We start from the raw sequence: 18,534 nt of genomic DNA, 5'->3' as shown, positions 1-18,534 counted from the left end.
ATATAAGAGACCTGTCTGCGAGCACACAGGTGCCCCATAAATTACATTTTCAATAAAAAAATCGCGCGAGTGGAGAAAGAAGATAAAACGAAGGCATGAGAGTCGAGAGTAAATCGCGGAATCGTGACCGTGCTTCGCTATAAGCTCGCGGACGCCCCCTCGTACAGACGAGGTAGCAGTTGTTCACGGATGCTAAACGTAGAAATATGTTTTCGCGGGATATCTCACGGAATAATTCGCATACGAAGATAATCGAATCCGTCGGATTAATTGCTACCTGCGGCTTCGATAAATTTTTAACGACCCGGACACGTTTCCATTTATCCGGGTTGACGAGACGGGGAAGTAAATCGCATTCCCTCGTTTACGGGGGGCGGAATAAAGTCGCTTCGGATGATGTTTACGTTCCCGCTTATCGTGCCGCCTCGCGTTTCATTGCGTAAAATATCCATCTCGTTTAATACTTCCTTCGCAGCCCGAGAGAGCCCCACTCTCGGTGTCCTGAAGGACTCTGTAATCCTAAATGTAATTGGACACTCGGTGTAATAAAACGCCGTCATGTACTTCCCCCGGCCTCCTTGAAACAATAAAAAATTCATCTCGTCAAAGAGGATCGGAGGGAATCGGGGGTGGGGCAGGGGACTAAGGGGGCGAGGCTACCTTAACGAGAAACGAACTGCCTCAAAGCCCATCTCCTTTTCCATTAAAAAGATTAAGAATCGTTTCTTTCGTACCTCGATTATATTTCGAATTCATTCACCCCGTCAACTGAATCATTCGCGGCGGTTTTGTTTGGCGAACGTAATCGAATAACCAGGCTCGCTGAGACGTTAATCGCACGCCCAGGGCAATTCCTGTTCGAAGACAAAATTTTATCTAGCCTCTAATCGATATCGTTCCACTTCGAGAACATACAAACTTTTTGGACTATTAAAAGAATGTTTTTTCCTGATCACACGAAGCTGAAGGAACACAATCGAATTTTTATTTTACAGCAAAACTTTTGCTCGTTCCGTTTCGAAAAATTCCTGGTTGGCAGAATCGGCGAACTAGACAAAGGGACAGCAGTGATTCCTTTGTGTTGCGAAATTTGTAGAATTTCATTCGGACGTTGCGCGTAGTTTTGTGCACTGCAGGAGGAGAGTTTGTAAACGTCAGGACGTTTCTATACCGACTAAATGGCTCGCGCGGAACTGGTGCAGCTGCGCGCAGCCGGGTAGTCAGGCCGAATCGAATTCTCCTCTTTAATCCGCCACGGAATAAAGCAGAGAAACATAGAGCACAGCCTCTCGCGCTCACCCCAACGATCCAATTACCGAAAGAAATTCCAAGTAGAATGAGCCAACCATGATCCGGCGATACCTGATTCCCAGTATATTCCCTCTTTGATTCGCCGGCAGAATGAAAGCAAAACAACCACACGAATCCACCCTTGAATTCGCAGGCGGGCATATCGATTCGATCAGCTAATAAAAGCCCCGCGCCGGTTAATTGAAAACACGAATCAAACAGTTCGGCCGTTATCTCTAGCGTCCACATGCAACTTCATTTATCGGAGACAACGCGCGCCAGTTGTTTCAGCGGACAAGCAGTCTTGGATTCAGAAATACTTAGCCGAAGATAGATGCCACTTATATGTAGGCCAGGTATGAATGAGGCTGAGTTATATCCGTCTTTGATTTAGAGAATGGCCACGTTTTGGTCTATCGTAAAGGTGCTTTATGTCTGGCTTAAATTTATATGAAGATGAATGTGTCTAGAAGAGGCCATTTGATCTAATGGAGTCTGGTCTAAATATGGTCCACCTCTCTAGGTCATATCGAAATTATGTCTACGACAGTCTGCACACGAACGAGGCAGCCACAAACGAGATCTGAAATTCTGTTAAGAACTCTGCTCTGATTAAGAAGATCACTTTGGACTTGATTCGGCTGTGTCTGGGGTCCGTGCTAAGTCCCCTTCGACTCATGTCAGGTCCTTAGGAGGCGCGAAGCAAACTCAGCACTCTAACTATCCTATCCGGGAATGCTACAACCTGGGAACGCCGTGGCAGGTAAACGAGCATTCCTAGCCGCTATAGTTCACGCTCGGCGGACTATCGATATCACAATCGGACATGCGCCGTTTCTTGCTCTCGCCGGTCTATTAGCATAAACGCTTGTATGAATGCACATGAATGCACCGAGACACGACGACGTGTTCGCGCTCGGGCTTGCATTCGAAATGGGATCGAATCCCAGCACGCCGGTAGAATTCACGTTCCGTCGGGCTTAATACCCATAACTTTTCCGAGCGCTACACTGCACCAAGAGAGCGCGCGCGCGAGAGAGAGAGAGAGAGAGAGAGAGAGAGAGAGAGAGAGAGAGAGAGAGAGAGATCGAATAAGGTATCGCGAGAGGTCTAGTAATATTTGATACCTCCAGTCAAACTAATAGTACTTGGGTGAATTGCAAGTGTTGCTGTGTCGCGAGCCTGAGACGTGGCCGGATTATTTATGAACCATTGATTTCGAGACCTCTCTCTCTCTCTCTCTCTTCGTTGTTTCCGAGAGGAGCTCGTATCTCCTTCGCATCAGTCGTCGGATACGTTCCACGTTCCGCTGACTTCAACTTCACGAAGTCAGTTAGCTAACGAGTCGCGAGATTATGCAACTGCTCGATTAAACTTCCCCCGTGGATCCTGGCGGTGTCATACATTTTATTTCTCGGGGAATCGAGTTGGTCGGTTTACAAGACGGAAAGTTCGGATCGTCGAGGCGCCATTCCAGCTACGTAAGAAGTTGCGTAATTCGAGGTGGAGGGTAAGTTGGTCCGCGTGATTGGTCGCTTGAATACCTGTTTCGAAGTTTCCGTCCCCCGGCGGGAAGGGAGACGGAGTTCCGCTCCGCGATTCGGAGAGTTCAACAAGTACTAATGAATCTTTAATCAACACGCTGATACGGTTATCGTTGCGGAAGTGTTGCGAGGTTCCGCGGGAGACGTAAAGCGCGCGAAGGAAGCCAGGACCGACTCGATGGTTTACAGGCATGTCCGGGGACGAACAAACCCGGCTCCATTACGATCATGCAATATTCAATGCTCGAGCTCGGAGAGCGTGGTGGGTACGACAACGGTACGGACCATGGGTAATTCGCCGCAATTCCCGCGCGCGCGTCGCAGTCCGCGAAACACATGCACGCATCAGTGACCGGGACAAAGTAATGTATGACCAATCGCCGGTCTTGCTCACCGAATTGCGCTGTTCCATTCGAAACGGTCCGTAGACTAGCATACCGCTGTCCAGGAGGTATGATCGAATTCTCCAATCACGCTTTAAATGTTCGATTAAACCTCAGATGCATGCGTCTTCCTGAATCGAGGCTAATGCCGGAGCTAATGCGATTGACGCACCAGGACGTGGTTCGCATGTAGCGTTGAGTATATTAGGTTACAGCTTCTGTACACTGGATATGCTCATCCTCATGTAGATTCAGCAGCTACGAACCAATTTAGGATATAGCTACGAGGCTTCGCCCCTTTGGCCTGACATTAGCCTAGCTTGGCTTAACCTGAGATAAGAGTTGGTCCGGCGGAATGTCGCTTGATCTGGAGTGGGTTACGTGGACGTTGGCGTCGTCTGGTCCAGTTGGGTCTAATTAGAGTCCAAACACAGTTAGGATTGCTAGTGATACGAGCCGAGGTTCAGGGATGCGGGAACCGAGGGGAGTTTGGATTTAGAGATTTTTGGGTCCAGGTGGGAAGGGTGCACGAGGACTAGCCAATGTCTATTTCATCACTGGGTCGCCTCGAGGGAACAAGGGAGTGGACTGGCCGGTGTCTATTTCACCACCGAGTCGCCACTATAATTAGTGAACTTTTAGCGCGGATATCTCGGAAACTATGAGAGATAGCATAAAACTGAATGTAATCAATCTTGTGGCACATTTTGTCAGCTTTTAATTTGTATAGAATGGTCTTATCGTTAGGACACATAGTTTCCGAGATATACGAGTCTATCTCACCACCGGGTCGCCTCGTGTGTGGAATATGGAAGAGTGGACTAGCCGATGCCTGTTTCACCACCGGGTTGCCACTGTAGGGATACACGTGGACTAGCCGATGTCCAAGGGCCTAACCTAGGTCCAATCACTGATCCAAGAACTCCAAATTTGTGTTCTAACACGTGTCCAGCAAAGCCCGGGCCCTCTCTTTTCATCCAATAACTTCACGCCAGTGGTTTTATTCATCAGTTTCCATTCACAGGCTGGGAAATAAGATTTGGAATGTCGGTCTGGGTTAGGTCTGGGTTACCAATGGCGAAGGTTCCCTTTCCGCGAGCCAGCATAACGTCCTCGTTCATGCGACTCAAAGGGAAGGCACGCTGGAGGGTTTTAAAGCCTGAAAGGCATTGGGTTTCGCGTGCACTTCCCGTGACTGGAAAACGAATACGGTGACGAGTAGAGGTGTAGCCTGGGACGTAAAATACATCGGCAGTTACGGTAACGCTGCGTGCATCCCCGCTGAAAGAAGCCTCGACGGCCATTATGCAGGCCGCGGTCGCATCGGAATCATTCCTTCTCTTAAAGTATGTAGGTTACCGGTGACGTCACCGGCCGGCTCGTGACGTGTGCCCGAGTGAAATATGCAATGGTGCAGCGGAGGTCTCGAGCGCCGAGCGGTTCATTGACGTCGATGCACCACGCGCGCACGGCCGCGCAGCACACGCCACCGCGCCGCCGCCTAAATCAATTTCGACGAGATCGAAAGTCGAGTTCGCGAGAATCGGGCGTGAAATTTTCTTTTCTGCCCGAGCTTGCCGTTATGTTTTATTCAGCGTCGTTCCAGCCCGTTTTCAACGACCATCCACCGAAATGCACTACAGCCTGCCGTTCGACAATCGGAATAACATTTCCCGGACGAGCGCCTCCGTTTTCACGCTTCCACGTATGGAGCGTGACATCGGTTGCTGTAAACAGCCGAATCGAGTCTCTGCAATCGAAATCACTAGTCTCTGAATGTTTGCAGACTTCAGTCTTCGTGGTGGAGATAATTTTGAGCAGTCAAATCATTTTATTTCGGACCGAGTTCTCCCCGAAATTCGCATTGCTCGTTGGAGAATGAAATGAACGGTTCAATATTTTGGGGATTCGTCTTCACGGTGGGGTGACCTTGAGGGGAGTCAAGTAATTTTATTCCAGAGAAGAAATTGTTGTTGTTGGAGAAATAAATGAACCGTGTCAAGAAAGATTGTTGACTGCTGCGGTGGATCCGCGAGCCACGACCTTGATCAATGAATTTCGCAGCATCTGTATAATTTATTTTCCGGCGTGCATCAATCGAACGTCAAGTAACACTCCGTTTATATCGGAAATTGGCGTATTACTAGGAGTGCCCTTTGCAGGGCTGGGGCCACGGTAAGAATCAATTAATTTCGTTCCAGTTGCAACCGAAATTCGATTCTCCTGGGACTATTAGCCGCGACCTTTCCCCGACATTTTGCTAATAATCCCGGGGTTCCGTGCGTCCCCGTCTTCCTGAACGCAAGCAATTTTCAACAGCAATTATTCTAGGCCAAATAGTCGTCGTTCCTCTCTCCAATTACCATGCAATAACAACCTGCTTGCCTGGCCTGTAGGCTCAAGAAAAACCTCGAGCTGGAAGTATATGAATAAATTGGACCGAGTCTCTGCCAGTCGCGGAGCCGAGGAAGCTCGAACGTTTCTGAAATTTTTAACGATGCACGGGGACGATGTATTCGAAATTGTAGGAAACCGAGAACAGAGTGGAGAGCGCGACAAGGGCGGGGACATTAACGATTCCGTGAATTGTTAACGAAACATTGAACGATACCTGAAAATTGCTGCCACCGGCAGCCGGTACACGCGAAATCATATTTTGCAGCGCGAGGCGAGGCGAGGCCAGGCGAAAATAGTTGCCGCGCGTCTGAAATTGAAATGAAAAACAGTCTGCGGGGCTGAGTCAATTAACTTGGCAGTCTGAACGCGCGCGCACACCTCCCTATTGAGACTTCAGACTGCACGCTCGAGGCCGTTAGGCAAACGAGAATTTAACGAAGATACGAGGATCGCACCGAAGAACGAAACACGGAACACCGAAATGAAATTATTCTCATAACTTGGCGAGAGCGTAGGTCCCGCTCTCCGCTCGGCGCAACTTATTTAATTACGAATTGGAAACTTCGCTTGTCTTTCGGGTCCGAATAGGGCCAATTAACGAGATATCAAAGTTCCCGGGTAATTAAGAGTGATCGGAATTGTCAGCGCGTTCCGATTCGCATTTCTCACCCAATCTGACGCGTGTATTGCCAGATCCGCCATTTATTTTCGTTGACTAACGCGCTCCGTTTTTAGTGCAAAAGTATTTTTTCCTTTTCCACCTGTTGCGTTAAAAACATGTCTTGCATATTCAACTGAATATTTGATTTGTTAAAAGAGATGTAAATATATCAAGAAAATGAGTGTGTATTCTTCCGAGTGTTTCAAACTTGCCTCTTCGTTTGAAAAAAAAAACGAATTTAGTCCGGAAGTGGTGGACGCCGAGGCTGGGTCTGAGATTCAATTATTCAAATGAGTCCATCCGAGTCGTATTACACCGGGACGTGGAAGGTGTCGGACTTTCGGAAACTTCTTAACGAGTTTCCCTGCCTGGGGAACTCGGCGTACAATTTTTAACGATGCACCGAACGCCTGGTGGTAACGGTTTTCCCTCCGTTCCTGTTTCCGGTCGTGATGCGGAGGACCTCGTTCGTCTTCCTGCGGAACTTAACACCCACGGCACCCTCGTCGGGGATCGATGATGTTAACCACGATCGCAGCCGTACCGCCTCTGCCTCTAACCTTGCTACAGGATCTTCGAAACCAATCGCCGAAGGGATTTCTACGTTGTCTTACAAATTGCTAATCAGTTCCACGTCGATCTACCATTTTCAGTCTCGGGGGAGTCGCTGGAGAACTTCTGCTCGCTTGGGTTGGCTTCCAGGTGATCATAGACGAGGTTTGCTAATGTCGTTTTATAGACTGAAGAAATATGAACACATTGTTGTGGTGCAAGAAATATAACCACATTGCTCAGGTGCAAGAAATATCAACACATTTTTAAATTGCGAGGAATATGAACACATTTTCAAAGTGCAAGAAATGTGAACACATTTTTATGGTTCAAGAAATGTGAACACATTTTTCAGTTTCGAGAAATTATTCCTTACGGCCAGTTAAGACCAGTTTTCTCCTCGGGATCCAAAGCAGAGTCAAAGCTTTTGGTACAGCGTCCCGCATTAATTCCGCTCAGGCTCGCGCTCACGACGGAATGGTCGAAACAATTTTGCAAGTAAGTTCACCGCAGCCCATCGCATCGGCCGGATGGGAGCGGCGTAACAGCTAGCTTCCGGCAACTTGCACGTTCCGTTAGCGTGTGAACTTTCGGCTCCCGGCTCGGGTCAAACGCGGGATAAACTCGGTACACCGATACTATTGATTTTGCGACAGGGCCGCAGAAAGAAGGGCGGCGGAGAAAGTGGAGGATAGGTGAGGTCAACCCCCTTTTCAGGCAGGTTAGCATTAAACAGGCTTATACCCGGCTTATCCTTTAACGTTCCCCGTCTGTTCCGGAAAAAAATCGATGTTCAACTATTATTTCCACCCTTCCCATCTACGACCAAAATACGATAGAAAAATCTAGAAACGTCCCCTATCTCCATTCCTAATTAACCTCGAATAAATCACAGTCCAAAGTTCACAGAGTCGTAATCAGGTTCACCTAGTATTCCCCGATGCAATTTAATAGTAAATTTTGTGTATATTCGCAAGTGTTCTTATTCCCAACTGTCCTGTAGTCAGCTGTGAACTCGAAACTGGCCGAAACCTGGTCTAAACTGAGCTTATGGCTTAATCCTCGTGGCAGAGTCTGAAGATCCAGGATAAGTCTGCTCCATTCTCAGGATTGCGTGTATCCTGGTCATCTGGGGCCAACTGCTCATCTAACTTGTTTAAATTAACCACTGAAATCGTTATTACAGGAACAGGAAACCCGTTGCGAGGTTACAGGGAGACATTTTCTGTGGAGGATCACCTTGAACACACGAACCACTTGATAATACTGAAATTCTTTCGTCTTGAGCACGGTGTCCATTACCGCCGCAAGTCATCCGACCAGAATAGAGCGCAACGAGCCGATCTTCCACCCATAAGTACCTGCGTGATACACGAGAGCAACGCGAGAACTCCCGCGAGGCTTCACGTGCCATTTCAAGCGACCACGAAGAGGACCGTCTACGAGGCGAACTAAATGAAAACGCTCCTAGAGAACTTGACCGCAATTGCCGTGGACCAACAGCCGTGCAATTTCTTTCCAGGCTCCTGGAAATTGCACGCAAGCGATAATTAAATGCCGCCTGACGGCAACTTCGGCTTGTACGGGTTCTTCGCTGAGGAAGACCCTGAAGAAGACGCGTCGCTCGGGACGCGAACAACGGTAGCTCCGCTTTGAGAATTTTTTCTCGCGTTAGCAGCGAGCGAAGAATTTCGAAATTTTAGAGATACGTACCGCCAACATTTACCTCGCCACAACAATTTTTTAAACTGAATATGTTGCGAAACGGCGGAGTGATGCATTATTTACGCAATCCCCCCGAAATGCATGTATGCTTCCACTTTGGGAATTTTTTTACCACGTAATTAGTGAGCGAAGAATTTTTGAGTTTTTGGGAGATGTAATTCCAACATTCAGCTTTCATGAACAATTTTTAAAAATTAAATACATTGTGAAATGGCGGAGTTATGCGTTTTTAACGTTCTTCGCTGAGGAAGACCCTGAAGAAGACGCGTCGCTCGGGACGTGACCAAGGGTAGCTCCGCTTTGAGAATTTTTTCTCGCGTTAGCAGCGAGCAAAAAATTTCGAAATTTTAGAGATACATAGCGCCAACATTTACCTCGCCACAGCAATTTTTTAAACTGAATATGTTGCAAAATGGCGGAGTGATGCATTATTTACGCAATCCCCCCGAAATGCATGTATGCTTCCACTTTGGGAATTTTTTACCACGTAATTAGTGAGCGAAGAATTTTTGAGTTTTTGGAAGATGTAATGCCAACATTCAGCTTCCATGAACAATTTTTAAAAATTAAATATATTGTGAAATGGCGGAGTTATGCGTTTTTAACTGAACCCCTTACAGTTGCAGTTTGCGAATTTTTCCGCGCGTAATCGCTAAATGAAGAATTTTGAATTTTTTAGAAGATATGAAGTTATCCTTAGCTATTTTTTAAGATGAAAATGTTACAAATTAGCAGAGTTATGCTTATTTAATTCTCGCAGAGGTGAGAAAACCCAGTTGGAAAAACAGGTTCGATTTACTGGAGTATATGAATTTGAAAAATTTCGAAAAAATCCAACGATTCCGGTATCGCGATACCGCTGTACCAAACCGAACTACATTTCTCGCGGAACATTCCCGCAAAGTTTTCAGGAAATCGCATGAATAGTTTCGCGGATCTCGCGCAGCTAAGAAACGCGGTTCCGTAGAAACTTTCGCGGCAACATTTTCCCGCTTGAAACCGTGAAAAATGTAAGAGACTCGGTTCCCGCGAACTATGGGAACGGCTAGCACATTTTTTTCGGCAAGCTGCTTTCATTAACGAGCGAGCCAAGTCCCTTTTCTCCTCGGCATAATGACATTAATCGCGCTAACTAAGCCGAAGTGTCTCATCGAACGAAGACAAAGTGGTAGTTCGGAACATCGAATTCCGAGATTACATCATGGCATATTGTAGGAAATATCAATTCGAAATTCCCGGGGTTAATTGGAAACTTCCCGAAGAATGTTCCGTCGGGAAACTCGGCTTCGAAATTCATATTTCACGTGGAACTCGCGGCCGACAAATATTTTTCAACGATTCGCGGTTGTGCGAGAAACGATTGATCGATCCGTGCATCGAGTCTCGTATCTCGACGGTTCCGCCGCCACTTTCAACTTGCGTACATAAATTCATGGGTTAGACGGGAATTGCAGCGCGTTTCCGATGCATTAATCAAATGACTGGTTGATATTGTTTCCGGGGCGAGAAAAATTGACGCAAGTCTCCGATACTATCTTCGAGAAAGAAAAACCATCGGAAGGACACGCCACATGAAGGATAACCTGAAAAGTTCGTCATGGCGGACGATGACGAAGAGTTCTTGGACGTGGAGGATCCCGACTCTCCGGGCTCGCCTGTTAACTCCGAGAGCGTCCAGGCGGTAGAAGGATCGAAGACAGGGTCTAAGTCGCCGTCATTGAAATCTGGAAATGACAGATCCCCGGACAAATCTGTCAGTGAGATTCCAGGGCCTGAAGAGCCGAAGGCAGGGTCGATAACATCCGGAAGTATTAAATCAAATGGACCAGGTAGTAAAAAGAGTCGTGACTCGGTGGAGGAGACCTCGAAGAGCCACGAGGTGATCAGGAGGTCTCAGGAATTGCCGCTGTCCGGTAAGCAGAGCTCCCTGGATCGTCTCAGCGAGAAGAAGGACACAGGTCAGAGGACGAAGATCAGTAAATGGCAGCGACAGTGCAATAGACAGTTTCGTGACATAATTGGTAAAAGAGAGATGAAGAACGAGGAGCTGGAGAGGCAGCAGGGTGACCTTCGTCAAAGATTGAATATCCTGGAGTGCTCGATGCCAGCAGTGATGGTTTGGAATATCTGGAGGATGACGCAGGGTGACAATGCTCCTTGTCTTCAGGAGGTCCTGGAGAAGCAGTTCCAGGGTCCAGCTTCAGGCGAAGTGTACTGTCCTACTTCTCCTAGTCGCCATTTTGATTGCAGAGTGAGGGAAGCCGAGGCGGAGAGGAAGCAGGCTCAGAATAGAATAGACGAGGCGAGAAGTTTGTGGGCTGAGAAGATGGCTAGTTTAGAGGATAGGGAGAAGAGGCTTCAAGAAGCCAGGAAGCTGCAGGAGGAACAACAGAGGAGGATCGAACAGCTGACCACCGAGGTACAGAAGCTGAGAGAAGCTAGGAGCACTGAGGACGAGGGCGCCTGCGAAGCTGGTGAGGTGATTTGCACTCTATTGTTTTTCGTGGTCGAGCGGTTAATTAGTGGCCCTTTGAACGGTCCATAATGAGCGGAGGTTCGGGAAAGTGTACTTGAAGTAACGGAATGCTTCGGGGTGACCTTGACGAGTGAAAAATATTTACGTTTAAAGCTTCGTCGGAAGGAACATGCAGCGACGTGACTGGAATCGTCTTAAGGGGGTAAACCTTCGTTTCCAGGATTGCAAGTATGGGGCAATAATGAAAATATGGGGTTTTTCGTTAGTTAAAAGCGCTGGATAATCAAAAGTCCTATTTTTTTACGTTTACCAGGCGTAATTTGCATTATACGGAAGCACACAGCTGCGCGTGTAGCTATTTTCATAAAGCTGCGACAGCTACATGCTGCCGAATAATGCAAATTACGCCTCGTAAACGTAAAAATGGGACTTTTGAGGACGATTGCGGCCTAGAGAAATGAGAAACAAGTCTACCCCCTTAAAGCAAACGCTTCAATCTTCGATTTCCTGTTGATTTAATTCTCTAATTTTTTTAGTTCCATAGAGTCCTTCGAAGTGCTAAAGGACTTTGAATAAGAAATGACTTGCAGTATACAAAATAGACCCAGGTACCGCACAGGCACTGGTGCTAACGCTGGAGATCTGTTTCAGGGGAATGCGGGGTCATAGAGTGCAGAAAGAAGTGGCTGGAGAAGGTGCCCAGCAGTGCTTCGATCCGCTCGACGGACATCGAATGCCTGGAGAAGCTGCACGAGCTGGCGGAAGCGGAGTTGTGCATGAAAAGGCAGATCGGCGATCTAGAACGTCGCGAACAGGCTTACATGAGGACTCTCCAGCAGGCGGACGAGCTGTGGAATTGCCTTGAAGGGGGGGCGGCCGCCGGCACCATCCAAGAACAGCTGGAGACGAAGACTGAGCGCATCACTGAACTCGAGGAGGAGTTGCAATACCTTAGATCGAAAATGGCAACTTGCAGAGAAGAATTGGAGAAGCATATGAGCATAGGGAAGATAGAGGCTCTGATCGGAAGGGATGACGACTTTGCCAGCGTCAGAGACACGGAAGCTGTAGCCGCGGTTTCCATGAGAGATGAGATTTCAGGACGAGGAGATGAGGATGATGAGATTGATAGGATGACTTCCAAATTGTCAGCTATCAAAGATGCGTTAGGGAAGTATATCAGTGCAGAGGAGCTGGAGGCTATAGTAGGAGTTGACGAAAAGGATATTAGCTCGAAATTGTCAGCTTACACAGACGCGTTAGCGAAGTATGTCAGTGTGGAGGAGTTAGAGGCTATAGAAGGTGGGGACGATGAAATTGATAGGATGACTTCCCAAATGTCAGCTTACAAAGATGCGTTAGGGAAGTATATCAGTGCGGAGGAGCTGAAGGCTATAGTAGGAGATGACGCAAAGGATATGAGCTCCAAATTGTCAGCTATCAAAGATGCATTAGGGAAGTATATCAGTGCGGAGGAGCTAGAGGCTATAGCAGGTAAGGATGTCGAGTCTGCTGCTGACGGAACCGCGAAGGGCATTGGATACAAACGCATGAGACCTGAAGGCGTTGATGTTGAGGAGTCAACTGTGATGGATGCTCAGAAACTTCTAGCTCAGATAGGATCTCTGTCAGAGTTAGACGGGCCTGGCACTTTCTGTGCGCCAGATTTTGACTGTAATGATTTAGGACTGTCGGGGACTGGGCTACCTGAGGAAGAGAGGATCGCTCTGGAGGAGGATCGTGTCACTGCTAGAGAGTTGTTAGAGAAGTATGGACTCCTTGAGATAGCTGAGCAGATGGGAGCTACGATTCCTGGGGGAGTGATTCAATATAAGATGGCTAGGAAATATGAGGTGGAAAGGACTGAATATGTCGGGGCAAAGGAGACTAGATCGGAGGTGGAGGAGGTAGTTGAGAGGGAAATTGCTTACGATGAAGAGGCAAGAGAACATGATGGAGTGAAGGAAGATGAGGTCAGGGAGCAGGAAGATGACGTCGGAGTGGAGGAAGATGAGGTCGGCATTCAGGAAGATGAAGTCGGCATTCAGGAAGATGAAGTCGGCATTCAGGAAGATGAAGTCGGAATGCAGGAAGATGAGGTCAGAGTGCAGGAAGATGAGGTCGGCATTCAGGAAGATGAAATCGGAATGCAGAAAGATGAGGTCAGAGTGCAGAAAGATGAGGTCGGAATTCAGGAAGATGAGGTCGGACTGATGCGAGATGAGGTCGAGGAGAAGCGTTCTGTTCCCTCAAAGAAGGCCGAAGGTGTTTTAGTGCCGATGGACCAGCTGTCTTCATGGCAGGACCGTGTGCATGCTGTTCGTTCGAAGATTTCTGTACGTATTTCATGAAAATAATCCTCCTAAAGATCCTATGGGCGTCAAAAATATCATGAATGTTCCTCCACTTGCAAATACCAACCCGCTAAAAGTTATAGTCCTGCTTAAGCAAACGGTTTTAATTTTATTCTCATTTAGGAGTGTCCAAGTTGCGATACCATGGATCGGGAAGCCAAGATTGTGGCCGACGAACTCGCAGCGTACACTGGCGTAATTAATTGCATTCCTTATTATTTAACAAAGCCAGTGAGGCGCTTGAAGTTTCCCGTTTAAAGTCATCGAGTTAAAGTGAAAATTTCATTCCGCAGAGAACGACGAAACTCGAGGCCAGAGAACGGATTGCTAAAGGCAAAGAGTCTATAGAAATCGAGGAGGAAACGATGGAGTTTGCTGAGGAAGAAGATGAAATGAAATTTGATCGGAGGGAGGATGATACAGTAGAATTTGTAAAAGTAGATGTAAAAGTAGAAGATGATAAAGTAGAGTCTGTGAAAGTAGATGTAAAAGTGGAAGAAAGGATAAAGCGAGAACCAGTGGATGAGGTTGAGCCTGTGGAAAGGGAGAGGGAACTGAAGCCCGAACCTGAAGAGCCTGTCGTGGTAGCAAGAACACCTGAAGATGTGCCCAAAGAGACTAGAAAGGAACCTGAAGAAGTTAAAGAAAAGGTCCCAGTCTCTGCTGCAGAGATTAAATCGGAGAGACCTGCAGTAGTGGACGAGGTGAAGCCTGCGGAGAAGGAAAAGGTAGTTGAAGAGGATAAAGAGACAAACAAAGAAGAAGTGACAGAAGAAGAAAAGGCAGTGGCGAAGGAAGAGAGGGTGCCTGAAGTGAAATTAAAAGAAGAGGCACCATTAGAGAAAAAGGACGCTGAAGAGGTACCAGAAATAGCGACGGTCAAAGAACAAGTGGAAGACAAAGAACTCGGAAGAAAGGAACCAGAACCAGCAGTGAAGGAAGAACTTGAAGAGGTGCCTGAGAAGAAGCCAGAAATTAAGGTTAAAGAGGAAGAAATCGAACCTGAAGAAACAGTGTCAGAGAAAGATGAAGTAGAAGAAGTTCCTGTAGAACGACTGGAAGAGTTCGAAGTGGCAGTTGAAGTGGACATAATTCCAGTGGAAGAGGAGCCAGAACCGGAAGAAAAAGAAATAGTGCCAACAGAAATAGAAGTGGATGTGGATCTAGTAAAAGAGGAACCGATAGAAGAAATAGAAGTACCAGAGGAAATAGCTCCACTGAAGGAAGAACCAAAACCTGAAGAGGGAGGAATAATACCTGAAGAGGAAGGGATAATACCTGAAGAGGAAGGAATAATACCTGAAGAGGAAGGAGTAATACCTGAAGAGGAAGGGATAATACCTGAAGAGGAAGGAGTAATACCTGAAGAGGAAGGAGTAATACCTGAAGAGGAAGGAGTAATACCTGAAGAGGAAGGGATAATACCTGAAGAGGAAGGAATAATACCTAAAGAGATCGAAGTGGAAGAAATCCCAGTGGAAGTGGTGGCAGAGCTTAAACCAGAAGAAATCGTACTAGATGAGGAAGAAATCCAGGTAGACGTAATTCCAAAAGAAGAACCACTGAGACCTGAAGAGGAAACGATAGTTGAGATACCGGTGGAGGAAGCAGAAGAAGAAATCAAAGCGGAAGTGCCCGAGTTGGAGAGGATAGAACTGGAGGTGAAGGTGTTAGAGGATGCGAAGGTGGCCGAGGTGGATGTTGAAATTGAGATAATAGCACCTGTCGAAGTTCTTAAAGAAAAAGATGAAGAGGTTCCCGAAGAACCGGAGGTGCTTGAGATCAGCGTTGACGAAGAATGTACTTGTGATGAATTCTATGATGTGGAGTACCTTCTCCCTCCTGTTACCGAAGAAGTCGAAGAAGAAGAGTCTGTTTGCCAGTGTATGGTACCGGATTATCCTCCAGAGGATGCAGAGAAGCCTGGTGAGTGTCAGTGCTCGACAGAAGATATACCAGATGGAATAGAAGAGTCTGCAGAATGCCAATGCATGAAAGATCTTCAAGACCAGGCAGAAGTTACTCCAGTGGAGAAGGAAGACTCTGGTGTTTGTAAATGCACGTCCAAAGCGCCTTCGGAGGAAAAGCCACCGTCAGTCAAAAAAGAGGATTCTGGTGTTTGTAAATGCACGTCCAAAGCACCTTCAGAGGAAAAGCCACCGTCAATAAAAAAAGAGGATTCCGGTGTTTGTAAATGCAAGTCCAAAACGCCTTCGGAGGAAAAGCCACCGTCAGTCAAAAAAGAGGATTCTGGTGTTTGTAAATGCACGTCCAAAGCACCTTCAGAGGAAAAGCCACCGTCAGTCAAAAAAGAGGATTCTGGTGTTTGTAAATGCACGTCCAAAACGCCTTCGGAGGAAAAGCCACCGTCAGTCAAAAAAGAGGATTCTGGTGTTTGTAAATGCACGTCCAAAGCGCCATCAAAGGAAAAGACTCCTTCGGTCAGGAAAGGGGATTCTGGTGTCTGTAAATGTATATTGCAACCTCCAGTCAAAGATACTCCAACAGTAAGTATCAATTTTTCAGCCATTCTAAGTTACCGACCTAACACACACCCTAACTCTGACTTAATGTCTCATTTTCCCCCAGGATCCAACGAGGAAAATGCACACCCGGCGCGACCAGTCAGGCCTTCCTCCAACAACCTCAGTAAGTCCTTAAAAAATCCACTTCTATTTAACCTTTCACAATTTAATAGACCTTTCATCTTCAGCAGGTGGTGTACCAGAAGATGGAGATCACCCAAACATCGATCACCCAGTTTGAGGCCCAGAAGACCACCATCCAGGCAGTGACCCAAACAGTAGCAGACGTAGGGATGCAAGCACAACCACCCCCTAAACTGTTGCGACAGCAGCCCAGGGGCACGGATGCAGAGAACTTGGAGCGACTGACACGCTGGAAGAGGTCCCAGAATCCTGCAGGAGCGGCCATGGTCGGTGTCACCTCTCAGACGGAGAAGTCGAGCTTCCTGAGGATTCTGCAGACTCTGAAGACCAGCGGAGTCTACTCGAAGCTGGAGCCTGAGAAGGAGCTGAGGACAATTCACTATGGCAAGAAATCCGACGATGCTGAAGGGCGTTGCAACTGTTGTCTGTGTGGGAAGACAGTGCAGGACACACCTCCGGGTCCAAAGACTGTAGCGTCCACTCTTCCGGGCGCTTCGACCTCGTCTGTGGTGAAATTACTCCAGGCTCTGCCTTTGATGAGCAAAACAGGGCCTGGAGTCGATCAGGGTGTCCAGCACGAGTCCTTGTGCAAAGAATGCAATGTGAAGGGGCTCCAGAGGTCCGCCAAGCCTCAAGGTCCTAGCACGATGGAGCCAAAACAAGTCCAGACCACCAACGACCAAGCGGTCAGCGTCTCCAAGCCATCCCTGAAAGAACTAGTATGTTCCAAACCGAAGAAACCCGGACCGCCGACCATGACAATGATCAAGGTTCAGAAATCGGGCAGAAGGAAGCCACCGTCGGAGAAGACGAGCGCCCTGAAGAGCCAGCCAGAGCACAAATCGGAGGAACGGAAAGAGGATGAGGACCTGATGGAGTGCATCTGCAGTTCTATGGGGACTGGGGTGAAAAAAATCCGCTGCGCTTGCGGTGATCCTGATTGATCTTCACATTCGGTCTTCCAGGGGATGGCGCTGGCAAATGGAACAGAACTTTTATCGGGGATTCTGCCTCCGTGAGTTGTAAACGCGTTTTACCATAAATCTCTGCTTATCGGAGGTTTATTAATTCCTCCGTTGCATTCTGAGCGTCTCACTAATCATTCATCAGACGTTAAATCCTTGTAAGAGGATTCAGCGATTCTTTGAGCCTCGGAAACAGCGATTTCCGACACGTGGGAAATCTCGATGTTTAAAATGCTTGTAGCTTCGTCGGAAAAAATCGTGCAATAACGTCTCTGGGCTCGTTTTAATGCGGACACTTCAACGTTCCTATTCCTGTTGATTTAATCCTCGACAAAAATTTTCAGTTCCGTAGAGTCCTGCGAATCGGCGAAATTTTCAAAAGTCGACATTTTCGCTTCTTTCGCTTTCTTTTCGCTGCTTCGAAATGCGGAAATGCGGAATAAAAAATGACTGTAGAGTATTGAAAGCGGAAGCTTCGCCCTTTGAAGTGAGCCCGGATAGACCGTTCCCCGATTGTTTTTCACGAAGTTACGCTAGTTTGAATAATTACTAGATCTTGGGTCGGAATATACCCAGGCATCGCTGGCTAGGACTAATGCTCGTCGAGTTCCGCTTCGCAGGTGAGCGGATAGTATCGTGAAAGGGAAACGCGCAATGGATGGGAAAAAAGGCCAGCCTCGAGAGTATCGCTGGTGTACAGCAAAGGCTTCTGACCGAGTGGACGTTGGAAGATAGAATCGAAGATATAGACGCAACAAAGGAAATGGTATGTAATTTCCAATAATGCGGCTGTATGAATGGTGGCCGTCTCTAAAATCAATAGCGGCGAGCCATTGTACAGTAGAATGGTCGGGCCTTTCATGCGACGGATGCGTAATAGGATCAAGCATCGGCATAAAATTAAATTTCAGCTTTGGCTCAGCCGAAAATCGTTCGCCGTGCAATCGTCTTCTATTTGTCGACTGGAATCGAATTGTGACTCTGTAACGAACTTATACGTCCTGTGTAATACATGCGCATGCAGTGAAAAATCGTTTCGCAATAAAATAGAAAAAAAGCAACAATAAAACTGGTCACTCGTGCTCTACGCGGAATTTCCATCTGCGTCCAATCGGACGTGATCGATCGAATTCGAGCTTCGGAATCGAAGACCAAAAACGAGAAACGCCGCGACGGAATAATATTTCATTCCGGCCGCGTTTCCTTGGACACTATCGCGATAGAACAGCCCCCGGCACATTAATAGACGAACACTCGGGTGTCAGCGTCTCCGTGATTCACAAGATTTCGTTACCGCGTAGATCATACCTCCGCGATGCTCGCTTGGCCACCGGCCGATTATAATTTGTCGCCAAATTGAAATAAGAGAAATCCGCGACAGACGTTCGCGAGGAACGCTCGAACGCGCCTGAAATAATCGGACAGATCGACGAGCAACCGGACAGTGAAGATTCGCATGATTCATCGCGATTCCTGTCCACCTGCCTTCTATTTTTGCATGCGGCACCTTCGAGCTTC

General features: G+C 47.4%; 2 protein-coding genes across 9 annotated transcripts in view; one reads left to right on the top strand and one right to left on the bottom strand.

Moving 5' to 3' along the window:
* Positions 1 to 18,534, bottom strand: part of Dnc (phosphodiesterase dunce) — a 393,758-nt gene that overhangs the window by 262,570 nt on the left and 112,654 nt on the right. The window lies entirely within an intron of this gene.
* Positions 672 to 18,257, top strand: LOC143218905 (uncharacterized). The gene is made up of 6 exons (XM_076444473.1): positions 672 to 11,026; positions 11,680 to 13,364; positions 13,506 to 13,577; positions 13,676 to 15,889; positions 15,972 to 16,031; positions 16,096 to 18,257. Exons 1-6 carry the CDS (start codon positions 10,150 to 10,152, stop codon positions 16,993 to 16,995), a joined length of 5,808 nt encoding a protein of 1,935 aa, XP_076300588.1. The 5' UTR covers positions 672 to 10,149; the 3' UTR covers positions 16,996 to 18,257.

Source organism: Lasioglossum baleicum, chromosome 20 (genome assembly GCF_051020765.1).
Source record: "Lasioglossum baleicum chromosome 20, iyLasBale1, whole genome shotgun sequence".
Taxonomy (NCBI): domain Eukaryota; kingdom Metazoa; phylum Arthropoda; class Insecta; order Hymenoptera; family Halictidae; genus Lasioglossum; species Lasioglossum baleicum.
The sequence above is the reverse complement of the archived record's forward strand: the minus strand, read 5'-3'. Positions and strand labels throughout refer to the sequence as shown.

Excerpts from the sequence above, each read along its gene's own strand:
- LOC143218905 (XM_076444473.1), top strand. The coding sequence starts at position 10,150 with ATGGCGGACGATGACGAAGAGTTCTTGGACGTGGAGGATCCCGACTCT. Across the intron at positions 13,578-13,675 it reads AACTCGCAGCGTACACTGGC|AGAACGACGAAACTCGAGGC; the intron begins GTAATTAATTGC and ends TTCATTCCGCAG. Across the intron at positions 15,890-15,971 it reads CAGTCAAAGATACTCCAACA|GATCCAACGAGGAAAATGCA; the intron begins GTAAGTATCAAT and ends ATTTTCCCCCAG.